At 47.8% G+C, this 13,693-nt stretch overlaps 1 protein-coding gene across 10 annotated transcripts in view; it reads left to right on the forward strand.

Moving 5' to 3' along the window:
• The first annotated feature begins 1,525 nt into the window (after nt 1–1,525).
• The window catches only part of MTCL1 (microtubule crosslinking factor 1), a 99,541-nt gene continuing 87,373 nt past the window's right edge, over nt 1,526–13,693 (forward strand). For 5 of the 10 annotated variants that reach the window (XM_048938562.1, XM_048938563.1, XM_048938565.1 and 2 more), the window contains exons 1-2: nt 1,813–1,918; nt 11,758–11,982. In XM_048938562.1, coding sequence (XP_048794519.1) covers nt 11,785–11,982 — 198 coding nt within the window. In that variant the 5' untranslated portion in view covers nt 1,813–1,918; nt 11,758–11,784. Of the gene's footprint in view, nt 1,919–11,757; nt 11,983–13,693 lie in introns of all 10 variants that reach the window. The other 5 variants (XM_048938567.1, XM_048938568.1, XM_048938569.1 and 2 more) reach the window with 2 other exon arrangements.

A 13,693-nucleotide genomic window follows, 5' to 3' on the forward strand; every position in this document is an offset into this window, starting at 1 on the left:
CATTCCTTCTCATCCTATCGCTGTTACTTGGGAGAAGAGGCTGACCCCCACTATGCTACAATCTCCTTTCAGGTCATTGTAGAGAGCAATAAGGTCTCGCCTCCCCCTGGAGCTTCCTCTTCTCCAGACTGAACACTCCCAGCTCCCTCAGCCGCTCCCCATAAGACTTGTGCTCCAGATTCTTTAAAACTTCATTGCCCTTTTCTGGACACGCTCCAAAGCCTCGATATCTTTCTTGTTGTGAGGGGCCCAAAACTGTACACAGCACTCGAGGTGCGGCCTCACCAGAGCTGAGTACAGAGGGAGTTCGCTGCCTTTTCTCCTCCCTAGGGCATTCCGTGCACATTTTTAAGGGACTTTGCCCAAGGAAACGCTCCCGGTACCCCGCTGGCTGCAGACCAGCGATACCTGTTGCATCAGTAGCGCGCAGCAGCAGCGGTGCCGCTCTCCAGCGGGAGAAACCGGGAATTATCTCAGGAAACCCGCGCGGCTGGCCGCTCGGAGCACCGAGCACCCCCACCCTCGGAGTCCCCGGTGCCCGGACCCCGTTTGCCTGCGACGCCCGGCGCCATCCGGAAACACCGCCCCGGGCGGAGCGCTGCGCCCCGCGGGAGGGCAGCGGCGGGGGGCGGAGCGGGCGGGCGCTGCGCGCGGGCGGGGAGCGGCTCTGCCCGAGCGGCCGCGGCTCCGCGCGGCTATTTCAGGAGCTGGGCGGGGGCGGCAGCGCCAGGGCTGCGGGCTGCGCTTGGAGGGAAGGGGTTCGGGCGGCAGCGGGCTGAGCTGGAGAGGGAGAGAGGAGGAGGAGGAGGAGGAGGAGGAGGAGGAGGAGGAGGAGGAGGAGACGGCTATTGCTGAGGGATTTGGGTTCGTTTCATAGAAACAAATCAGTGCTCGGGAGCGAGAGGCGAAGAGGAGGAGGAGAAAGGAGGAGGAGGAGGTAGGGGGGGGGAGGGCAGGAAGAAGGGGATCGAGCGAGGAAAGTGTGAGGGCTGTGGCAGGGAGCAGCAGAAGTGATGAGAAAGCGAGCGGGGAGGCTGCAGGAGGCTGCCCGAGCCGCCGCCGCGCTGCGCAGCCCCCACCGCCGGCAGCCCCCATGGAGGCGCTGAACGGGGCCGGTGAGGCGCTGCGCCCGCCGCCCGCCCACCTCCACCCGCACGCCGAGAAGAAGCGGCCGCACCGCGCCCCGTCGCCCGCCAGACCCTTCCTCAAGGACCTGCACGCCCGCGCCGCCGCCAAGCCGCCGCCTGCGCCCCCCAAATCCCCCGCGCTGCCCGGCCGCCCCCCGCCGCAGCCGCCCTCGCCGCAGCCCGGTGCCCACCCGCCGCCCGCGGGGCTGCTCTCCGCGCCGGGTCGCTTCTCCCGGCGCCCCGCCGCCCCGGGGGCCAAGGCCGCTCCCGCCGCCGCCGCTGCCGCCGCCGGCAGAGCGGGTGTCAAGGCCGCCCCCTGCGCCAAGCGGGCGCCCCGCGGGCCGGAGCCGGCTCCCTGCGGCCGCGGCGGGGGACGGCAGCCCGGCGGCGGCGAGGCGGCCCCGTCGCCCGGCAAGGGCAGGAAGGCGAAGCGGGGCGGCGCGGCGGGAGGAGGAGGCCATGCGGCTGCGGCGGCGGCGCTGGCCCGCGTCGGGCACACGGACAGCAGCTCCGACCTCTCCGACTGCCCCTCCGAGCCGTTGTCCGACGAACAGCGCCAGGTCCCGGCTGCCAGCAGCGACGCCGAGTCCGGCACCGGCTCCAGCGACCGCGAGCCGCCCCGCACCGTCCACATCCCCGGACGCGGAGCACCGCTGCCGCTCCCCGGTCCTCGCGGGGAACTCACGGCCTCGGGCGCGGGGAGAGCGCCGAGCCGCGGGGAGCAGCGGGCAGCCCCAGAGGAGCTGCAGCGGGAGGTGGAGGAGCTGCGCTCGGAGAACGAGTACCTCAAGGTGAGCGCGCTGCGGGGAGCGGTCTGGGGCGGGGGGCTGCGGCGCGGTGCAAAGGGCAGAGGAGGGCTGGGGGCGGTTTCGGGGCGCTCTGTAAAGGAGGTGGGAAAAGGCCGGTGCAACGCCGGTGCAACACGTACTGCGCCAGTGCTGTGCTGGTCGTAGCGATGGCTCGGCGCTACCCGGACTCCATCAAACGCTCCGGTGGTCAGCGAACCCTGGCTTTCCAGGAACTGTTTTCCTCAATATCGCCCTTTAAAATACGCTTGAGAAAGACGTTTCCTCCTTTGATGGGGAGAGGACTACAGCGCTCTGTGTGACTTAGTGCTGAAAGTCCGCTGGCTGCGCGCTGCTGCCGGGATAACGCCGGCAGAGCCGAGCGCCGAGGGTATGGGAGTGCGGCGGGCAGCGCCGGTCCCCGGCCGGGACAGCCGAGCGCGGGCGTGCCCCGAGCGCGCTGCCCCGAGGGAGCCTTTCGCTTAGAACATGATCTTTTGGCACGGCGGGAGGCCGCGTCCGTGAAGATCTATAAATAAATAAACTCGCATCATCCCGTAACCGCAACTACCCTACGGTGTGAGCCTGCTGCTGGTGGGCACGGCGTTGGCTCCACGAGTTCTGCTCAGATGAGGTGCAGCCACGGGAGGGAGAAGAAGGAGGGCGGCGGTGCGCACCGCTCTCGTTGAGGGCTTTGGGCCAAGGGACGATGCTCGGCGCAGCAGAAGGTGAACGGTGCGAGTGATGCTGCAGGGTTGGTCCCCGGGGCTGGTGATGCTTAGTGAGATGGAAAAAGGAGTGAGCAATGATGCAGCAAAATTTTCAGGTGGCACGAAGTTGTTTTTTTATTAAACCTGAAGTTTTGTCCAGTCTTTGCCGGAGTTGATGTAAACAGAGGCTTGGCCCTTGGGAATGACAGAAAAAATGAAGGCTGAGGTCATGGAATAAATCTCAATACTGAAAATACAAAGTGTTTGGAGAGAAATAGGGTGTAGGCTTCAAATGCGTTGCAGTAGCTCAGGAGTGTCCTGAGAGCGGGAGCATGCAAATCTCTGGTCTGTGTGGAATTGTGGGCAGAATGGGTTTGGTTTCCTTGAGAACTGAATAAACAAAACCATTATAGGCATTATAATATATAGATCCACAGCTGCTGTGTGGGTCTGTAGGTATGCCTGAAATACTGTGGGGCACCGTTGGTCATCTAGGAAAGGATAACACAGAGCTTAACTGATAAAATAACTGGGACATAGCAGAGCTTTCATAACACTCACTGGATGAAAAACACTAGGCTGTATCATGGAAGTGTGATAGCAGTCTGTTAAACGATGAGTTGCACAGAGAGCCTTCGTCAGAGGCTCTGTTTTAATTGGCAGCTCAGAAACAAGAGGAGAAGGGATGAGATCTGGGCTGATAACAGGAACTGCTGTTAGGAGTAGGCAAATTGGTGCTGCTGGCAGAAGTCAAGGAGCCCAGAGCCCACGGGAGCCCAGGAAAGCAGTGGAACATCTCTTTGCCTTGTAGGATCTCCCTAAGTACTGCACTAAGACTTTCACCCCTTGAGAAGAATGTGTCAGTCCACCTGTTTCTTATAATTGTAAGAGAAGCCACTCTTACAATTTGTAAGACAATTTGTAACAGTTCAAAGGTGGGGGAAAAAAGGGATAGTCTAGCGACTGAGGGTTTGGCGGTGATGAAACTTAGATGAAGAACTTAATTTCATAGTGTTTCAAGCTTCTCGCTCCATGTGGCTTCAGGTCTTTCCCTTTGATGCCTTTATCATCTGCAGCAGGGACCCAACCCTGCTCAACCTCAGGCTACAAGTACTGTAGAGTCTGGTAAAACAACGCAGGCTGCTTTCTAGGGGATCTGTGTCCTAGCTGATTTCCAGTGGATTTTGCTGTTTGGATATTAGGAAAAATGCCTTTTCAGAAGGAGAGGTGAGCAGTGGCACAGGCTGCTCAGGAGGGGAGTCACCATCCCTGGAGGTGTTCAAGAACTGTGTGGACGTGGCACTGAGGGACGTAGTTTGTGGGCATGGTGGTGTTAGGCTGATGGTTGGGCTAGGTGATCTTAGTGGTCTTTTCCAACCTTAATGATCTATGAAATGGTTGTGTGGTCTATCTCTTCTTACGGCTGCCTGGGTGCATGAATGCCTGAGCGCTTCTTGGAAGCGTTGCTCCTTTCTTGTTTGGAATTTGGAATAGGCTCAGTGGCTCAGAAGTGACCAGGAGAATTCCCAAACTTTCCTTTCCCTTGCTAAGGAAGTCTATGAAAGCACTCCTCTAGTCTTCTGCAAATTAAAACCACAGCATTGCACAAGCTGTTGATTTGTGGGTTTGTTCCTTGTGTCTCTTACAAGGCAGCTCTCTTGCCTGGTAAAAGAGTGGGCTTTGTTTCTTGTCTAAGTGGAGGGGGTGACGGAATAATGGGGAAGCTGTCAGCCCAGAGGAGACAAATGATTAGATAAATCCCTGAAGAACATGTTAATTTCCTGAACGTGTCCATATGCCAAATTTTGTACTTTTCACTCCTCCTTTTCCTTCCCCACATCTGGAATGCAACAGTAAGTGCACATGATTTTAAAGCCTATTTCAGGGGAATTTATGTTTCACTTAGGAAGGACTCTCACTTATCTTTCTCATATCTGCATCACGTTAAGAATGTAATGTGTGTATATAAGTGTGAATATACACGAAGATTTACTTAATGCTGAAATTTGGCACCTTGTGTGTTTCCAGACACTGTGCTTTTACTGGAGAGGAGGATCTGGCTCTAGAGGTAGAATCACAGAATATCCTGAATTGGAAAGGACCCATAGGGATCATGGAGTCCAACTCCTGACTCCATACAACACCACCCAAAATTCAAACCCTGTATCTGAGAATAGTGTCCAGGCAGTTCTTCTACTTGAGGCCCTGACAGCCGCTTCCATGTTCACCACCTACTGGTAAAGAACATTTTTCTAACTTCCACCCTGACCCTCCCATCGTGGCTTCATGCCAGCTGGCTGCAAAGCAAGGCACTTGCACGGATTGGCTCAGGATTGCATTGTGAAGACTCTCTTCTAGTCTGTTAAATTTCATCTCAGATTTCAGTTTCATGGACTTCTTGCATAACCTTACTGCAGCTACCTGTGCAGGAAAGCTGTAATGTTACAGCAGTGTGTAAAAGGTGTCACTTATTTGCTGAGTTTTATTTTTATTGCTGAAGTTTTATTGTGGCGGCTGCCTCTGTGGAGCCTGAAGGTTGTTGGCAGATGCTAGGGAAAGTGCAGGCTTGATGACCACCAGGCAGTGCTGTCCGTAAGAGCAAACAGTGCCCTCACAAGGGGCTGTCCTTCAGCGCTGAGGGCTCAGCATTTGGAGAGCCATCCTGCTCTGTTTAAATCCTGGGGGATACAGATAGAGTTTCTGCATGTTGTCAGTCCCTGTGAAGGATCGGGGATCCTGAGGAAGAAGGACCGAGTTCTGGCAATTAAGAATGTTCTTGCTTCATCTTGGCAAAAGTTTGTTTCAGGCTGTTCTGATTAAATAAGCTTGCTAGCAGAAACGGCAATGATATTTTAGTCATGAAATATAAATTTGACATGTGCCTCTTCTCTGTTTACGCCCTTCATAGCCAGTATCTGAAAAAGTCTTCTCTATGAAGCACAGCACTCCTCGCTGTCCTGAAAATGCCCCATGTCACTTTGCAGCGCTGTTTGTGAGTGTGCTGGTACAAGTTCAGCTTGCCCTGAGTGCTGCTGCAGTGTGCACCTGCACAAAAATGTATTCTAAACTCTCTTTCATAGATATAATATGGTTTATCTTGGTTAGTCTTTATTCTTTCTCTGTTCACTTTTATCTGTGACATGTAGTGGATATAAAGTGATTAAGTGGCCACTCCTGGCACCTTACTGTTCTCAGATACATCTCCAGGATGCTCATTTTTGTTTCAATGCATAGTGTGTGTCATATGAGGCTATCCTACTTTTCCCAGCTCCGTTGAAACAGTAGATCCTCTCGAGGTGAACTTCACCTTCACCTGCGGATCTCAGGGATCTGTGCAGAGCAAAATAATGCAAAGCACTGGGACCAAATGTTTCCCCTAGCGAGCATTGCAGGGGTTCCCAAAATAGGGGCTGCCCCCATCTGCGTGACAGAGGCAAAGAGCGGAGGAGGTTCTGGGATGGGAACAGCAGCGGTGCCCAAACAGAGCAGGTCAGTGTGAGAGCCAGCGTGGCCAGAGGCTCCAGGGCTTCCTGAACTTGTTTTGCAGGCTGCTGCTTTATTTGCAGCTAAAGCCTTTTAGAGCATGTTTATCCCTGCTGCAGTTGGTGAAGCGCTAAGAGGAAGGTGTTTATTCCCTAGCAGTAACACCATCTCCTACGTAAAGATGGTTCAAGATGTTTAAGACATATAAATGAATATTACATAAAATCACAATGTATGAATCTTAGATTTCCCAAGGACTTTCTAGAACTCCTGGTTGTGCCGGTACCATAGCAATTGCCCACCGTGATTTCCATCTCTCCTCACTGTCATCTCATTTGACTTAGAGTTTATTAAAATAACCTCTTCTTTAAGAAGAGGTACTGGCATAAGCTGTAAGTGTGACTCCTAGCTAAATTGAAAAATAGGGTTTTTTTACATAGATAATTGAATTTCAACCTTCATTTGCTTTAAATACTGTACAGTGGGTTGGTTTTGCATGTTTCAATCTCTCCTTTTTGCAGGTGTTACTTAGTTACTATGTGGCTCCTGGACACTGATACATTCCTGGTTTGCAGATGTTACCATCTGGACACTGATTCATTTTTACTCAACAGATCATCCAAACTTTCAGTTTGATAGTATACGTAATTGCAGATGCATACTAAAGCACTCAGTACTTACATTTCTCTCATGCTATTATCGGTGCGTGATTTCTCCCTGACAGTTGTTTCCAAGATTTTGTTTGTTTGGACTTAAGATTGCATTCCAGTTTTAAATCTGTATTTGTGCTCTGAATTAAGAGCTTTTCCTCTTTCAGCCAGCAGCTCGGCTCATTGCAAGTGGGCCAGCGGGCTGACCTGAGCTCAGCTGCTGCTGAGGCCCCTATCCCATTTTAGTATGTAGCTCAGGGGTCTACTTTGCACTGTTTCCTCAAGGAAACCTAAGGTTTTGTTATTTCTTTGTCCACTGGCGTATCCATTACTCCTGTGCTTTCAGGTTGTCCAGAGGGCTCAGCAGCAATGAAGCATATCTGGAGCACCTCTGGTGCCATGGCTCTCTGCTTGTATAATTCCACGTGTACTCCATGGGCTGTGCAAGGGCATGGTTGGTGGGCATGGCTGGGAAATGTGCTTTCAGCCCTCATTGCGGATCTCAGACAGTCTGGCTAGGTAGATGCAGGCAGTCAGTTGTGCAAGTATTTCTGTTTCTTTGAGGGGGAATGACTCAGCTGTGAGCATGGGTTACTCAGTGTAATAGCTGACTCTAATATCTATTTTTTTTAAGAATCCCAAACAAAGCAGATTCCTGCAATTTACCCTTAATTATACTTCATTGTGAATTAAATCAATATTAAAAATGTATGACATCAATAAAGGTCTTAATGGGGCAATGGCTTCTCTTCTGACAGGCAAGCCTTCAGTTCGCATGGTACAGGTATGCAACAGCATCATCAGTGTTCATTTGGGCTATGTAATGTAAACTGCACCCACGCTTTCACCTTTTAGCTAATACACCTTGATTCAGTAGGTGGACATGACAATAGTGCATCCTCATTCTTATCCTCTGAAGTCTGGGGGAATCCCACAAGTAGAGTGGCTATGTACACATGTCCCTGTGCTGAAGAGCCACCCCGTGACCTCAGGTGGGTGACCCCTTTTAGACTCCAAACAGCTGGCCTCTAAGAAGTCGTTCATAGCAAGTAAGCAGCAAGATTCAGGAGCTAGGAGCACAATCAACTTGGATTTCTACTGCAAATTTAGTTTGCTGCCAGCTGAAGTGTCTTTATTTCCTACATTTCCGTTCTCCCTTTCTTAAAACCAGCATGACATCTGGAAAGAAAAGCAGTTGAGCTTTTTCCTAAACGATGTGTTTTCTTGTGGGACTCTTTGCTTGCTGCTGTTCTTTCTGAAGTCTATAACTTTATTACCATATAATTAAAGGGGATCAAGAGGAGGTTCTCATTCCCTATGGGAGCATACAGAGAAGTGAAGCTTCTACCTGCTCTTAACCTTGGAACTTCAATTACAGGTTTGGGATCTTGGAGCAGGTCCTCCCTGTTTAAGGCAGGGAGCAGGCTCCCCACTTGTTAGATGCACAAAGACTGATGCTGGCTTCCTTATTTGTTTATTTTAATTAGTCTTAAGTGCTTATTCTGGTCTCTCTTTTCAGTTCTACAAAATTAAAGTCCACAGTATGAAACTCAACGCCTCTTGAGAGAAAGCTTTAGTTCTCACTCACAATAATAACAGTAATAACAGTATATTTGAATGAAGTCAGGAATTGGAATTATCAGGAGCTTTGGCCAAACTTCTAGTCAGCCTCACATTTGTGTCAATGGAATGTGTCAATGGAATTCCCACCCAGATGTCTGCTAGGGACAGGGAAAAGGCTTCTTGCTCTTGCTGGCTCTTGGAGGATTGCATTACCATGCCTGATGTCTCCAGCGTAGAATCATTAAGGTTGGAAAAGACCAGTAAGGCCATCTAGTCCAACTGTAAACCCATCACCACCATGCCCTCTAACCCCTACCATGCTAATCTGGGCCTGCAGCATCACTCCACACCAACGGTGTGGACAAATGAACTTTGCTTCCTCTCTTTTCTGTGCACACATTGCTTCAGAGCAGGACTGGAAGCTGTCCTGGTTTCATAGGTACAGTTGTTACAGCTATGACTTAGCAGGTGCTGACACGAGGTTTCGATGCCTGAGTTCAGTGCTGTGGGTTTTGTTGTCATATTCTGAGAACAAGCTCATGTCTGTTCTGCAGCTAGCAAAAGTCTACCCCAGGATCCATGTTTCTGTGCTGCCATGCAATATCTGAAGGACATGCAGTTGCTCTGCATTTCAAAGAATGGTTATTTCTGATACTTCAAGAGATGATATATTTGGACCTGTTCCCATACCTGTATGTTTAATATACAAAAACAGGCCTTCATCTTGCTGCCCCACGAGGCCCAGTCTATTCGATGAGTTTTCCTCCCCTGACTGGCAGTGCCCTCAGGTACTGGCCCTGGGAAGTGCAGCAGGAGTGGCTGTTGGCTGCAGCCTGCACAGCCAGTTTTCTGCTCCCTACACAGACTCATTTTTTTCCCTCCTTGAATTTGAATGTGTGTTGCTGCATTTTAAAACTCCTCCAAAGGTTTCTGCATTGCTGAATATGAAGGTTAGAACATGTTCTGATTTCTATAGAAAAGTTTTGAGAATGGAAAAAAATAAAATGCTTGCAACTTTTTAGAGAATTTTTTGAGGCAGAAGGACTCTGAATTAATGCACAGGGTGACCTGAAGGCAGGGAGAGCTCCTGTGCCCACACAGAGGGTTTGTGACTCGCCGGTTTCAATGGGATGCTGATTGCAGGGGTTGGCTTGTTCGAAATGATGATGGTTTCTGTTTCCAAATTTGGTGTTAATAAATACTTTGTGAGTACAAACATAGTGGATTACTTGTTGTTAGAAACGGACCAGATTTATTAATTCCAGAAACTGGTACATAGACAAGAAATAACTTTAAGAGATAGGTAATAAAATTACAGTTTGCAGGCCACTTGATACACTAAAACCATTGCTTCGTTCTTGAAGTATAAATGTAGGATTATAAACTAGATCCCATGGATTTAGTGGTAACAGATATTTTCCTTCATTACAGAATTGTGTTGAAAAAAAAAAAATCTCAATTTGCAACCAAATTATTTATCTAACATTAGAGTTCTGAAGATGATTTTAAAAGTTAATTGAGCTTAAATCTGGTTGTACTTGATTCATTTCCTGAGTCTGCAGACAGCCTTAAGCAACAACTCTGGACCTATTCATGCCAGAGGGCTGTATTAGCTCTGACAGCTGCAGACTGCACTCTTGGCACCATCTCCTAAGCCAAAACACCTGGCTAATATACTGCTAACACAAAAATGCACTCCTTTTCTTATGTTCAACAGTTACTGTTATTCTCTAACCAATTTCTAAAAACTTGGCATTTTCTTCTGCATCTCCATCTGTATTGAGTACCACGTGGTATTGTAGGGCTTCCGAATATGTCACTGCTGCAGAGCTCACTTCTGTTGCTGTGCTTTTACTCTGCAGTCTGGGTATGGCTCCAGCTTGATGAAGCTCATTTGGGAGTCACCCAAAGGCTCCTCCACCTGCACAAATGCCCTTCTCCTGCAGCTGCCCCAGGCAGGTCACAGGCAGGGTTGGGTGTTCCTTAGCTTTAACTCTGCAGAAATCTGAATATGCTGAGAATGCATAGGAATTTGGTGGGATTGGGAGAAAAGCTGTCTGTACTTTCTGAGCTTTTGTGGAGAATTGTGTGGAGACCTTGGAGGGCCATGCTCGTGGGAGCAGAGCCTTGCTGCTGAGCTCGGAGTGGGCATTTCAGAAACAACAAGCTTTGGGCTTTCCCAAAGTGTGATTTATGCTGGTTCAGCTAATTTGAGTTAAAAGATCATTGTGAAATACTTGAGTTTTTGTATGTGGCTGGGATTTTTGTGGGAGTAGCGCTCCAATTTCAACATAACTATGCTAATAAGGATACAGAAGCCGGACGTGTCTTCTTTTGGTCTATTGGTAAAGGTCAAGTGGAGTGAGATGAATGAGAAATAGGCTTCAGGTGGCCCTGGTATTTCAGGTGCCAGTTAGAAGTCTGAACTGAAATGGCAGTTCTGCCAGCTCAGGTGCAATTTTTGCTTGAAACTTATTCAAGTTACGTTTTTTGCAGAAAATGTGGTTTTTATAATATCAAATGCAACATAAAGAAAACAATTTTAAAATTGGTACTTCATTTCATAAGTCCTTCTCCTCGCTCTTTACTTTTTTCCTCAAAATTAGTTCAAAGCTAGTAGAGGTTTCCTCCCACACAGTAGCTGAATGGTTTGTACCCCTGAGCTTGGAAGACCTTTGTAAGAGTTTTAGCCCAGGATCTTCAGCCTTGCAGAGATTAAACAAATGAGAATGATAGAGCTTATCCTATTCAGCCACAAATCTTTAAATCTGACTTGAGAGAGCATGAGCTTCTCATGGAACAGTGTGGAACTGGGGCAACTCGAGATGCCCAGAAAGGGCTGACCAGGCCATATTCCCACGGCCTCAGTTTTATTTTGTGGTCCTGTTACACACATAACCAAAAACCACTCTCTCTTGCACCCCACTATCTGTCACTGAACATGCCCATGGTGCTAGGCTCAGGTAGGAAAGCATCATCATACAGGGTTGTTTTACACTTGGCATAAGGTAGGGGACAATCTTGTTTTTAGGAGTCACAGATTGTTAAAAATACACTTCACACAGAGAGGCTGAGGTTCTTTATTAGATAGATTTACTCTAATCTGAAGTCGAGGCCTTGGTTCGTGTAGTAGCAAAGTATCGCATGTTTGTTATTTTAATTAGAGATAGTAAAACAAAGGTGTTACCAGTTTCAGGAGACAGGTAAGCATCTGGTCTGGCTTTAATTATTGAAGCAATTGCAAGAAAAGTAACAAGTATTCATTAGTTCAGCCTAATTATTCAATGTCGGGATGAAACTTCAGTTCCTATGAGTTCTGAAGCTGCTCACTGCAATCCGTATCACCTTATTAGTGGTATCCTAGTGACCGCATTTCCTATTTGCTCCCATGGGTGAGATCTAGAGGTATGATGGAGCACTGTTTTGCCTTTTTTCCCAGGATGAGCTGGATGAACTGCGGGCTGAAATGGAAGAAATGCGCGACAGTTATTTGGAGGAAGATGTTTACCAGCTGCAGGAGCTCCGGCGAGAGCTGGACCGGGCAAACAAGAATTGCCGCATTCTGCAATATCGTCTCAGGAAAGCAGAACAGAAAAGCCTGAAAGTTGCACAAACAGGCCATGTGGATGGAGAGCTCATTAGGAGCTTGGAACAAGATTTAAAGGTAGGTGAGAGATTTGTATTCACAGCAAAAAGAAGCAGAACGGGGTTTGGCTCCCTGTAAAGGAAGTGAGGGTGACACATGAAACAGGCAGAAGTTCTCAAAATGTCAGCACCAATTTTCTTCGTCAGCAGTGGAAAACAAATGTTCATCTTCTCATCATAAGATGCGTTAGCAAGTAAAAAACATGTGCTTAGCCTCAAATGAAAGAAAGGCTGTTGAAATTATACTGCTGCACTTGAAAGATTTAGAGGGTTCTGTTTCACTGGCTTTACTCAAAACCTTAGATTTCCAAAACTGTACAAACAAACCCTGATATGCTTCTCCCAATTCATACTGTTTCCTTCCTTTCACTTCTTGCTTAAGTCAATAACTGGGGAAAAAAAAAGTCACCATTTCATTTCTTCTTGCCTAACAAGCTATTCTCATACAGGAACAGACTCTTACAATGTCTTAGAGGAACAGACAGAGAATAGAAATGCTATTCCCATATAAACAAATTCCTGTTTTTAAAAAAAAAAAAAAAAAAGTAGAAATAGTGTTCATACTAAAACAATTTTCACATTTTTCAGAAATGTTTCCATCATGGCTAAGCTTTGTATAAGCATGATGCTTATCTAGCTTTACTTGTTATCTTTCCAACTATCGCCATCATGTAGCTGTTTTGAAAACGGTTAATGGCTGGAAGTAGTAAGCATTTGGTGCTTGAAAATGCAAAACATAAAACCTTCTGAAGTTGGATTTGTTGGTTCCCAGCAGTAGAAATCTGAGTGACGTATCAAGTGATCAAACCTTTCAAAATGTCATATTCAATTCTCTCTTTTATGGCAGGAACCAAATGATAACCGTATCATAATAGAAGTGACAGATTATTCAGCAAAAATCTTGGCCATGGGTATCCAATGTCTTGGCTTGCCTAGGCCACACTGAGTTTCCATGGAAACTACAATCAATACTGAGAGCACAGTAACACTATTAGAGCAAATTCTCAGCTACACAACACTGTTTTCACTGTTTACAGAACTGCTTAGCCAGCATATCAAAATCCATAAACTTATTTGGCGTAGCTTGAGTTGGCACTGCACTACACCCTCCCCATGCCTTGGTTTCAGCCCAGATGAGGTTAGTAGTGCACCAATGTTTTGTTGTTGCTGAGCGAAAGTTGTGCACCTGGGGCCAGGGTGGGTCACAGGTTGGACATGCCTGATCTTGTCCATAGATCCAAATGAAAGAGATCATCATAGAATTATAGAATGGTTCAAGTTGGAAGGAACCCCAAGGATGAAGTTCCAACCCTGATAATGAGTTTCTTAACTTGCTTGCTTTGTTTTTGCTGAATTTTTGTAATTCAGTAATTCATCATTTTGCAATGAATCAATGTTCTGAATTGTTTGGTAATAAATATTCTTTCATGTTAGTCTGGACTCATAAAACCTAAGCTAGAATATATTTCTGTTTTCTTATCGCTCCTGCCAAGGTATGATTGCTGCTAGAGAAGCTAATCTGGGTAGATGAGACTGTTGCATGGATGTGGCTTTGATGGATGACCTGTCAACTATAAAGCACTATATCTTTCATTTTATCCATGTGATATGTTGGGACTTTGATGTGTAGCCTTCATATCTGCTTGTTTCCTCCTGCTGTCCATGACACTGCCTTATCATAATGTAGAGAGGATGGATAATCAAATGTGTGTTCATCTTGGATTAGAAAT

The sequence above is a fragment of the Lagopus muta genome, chromosome 3 (assembly GCF_023343835.1).
Source record: "Lagopus muta isolate bLagMut1 chromosome 3, bLagMut1 primary, whole genome shotgun sequence".
NCBI lineage: Eukaryota > Metazoa > Chordata > Aves > Galliformes > Phasianidae > Lagopus > Lagopus muta.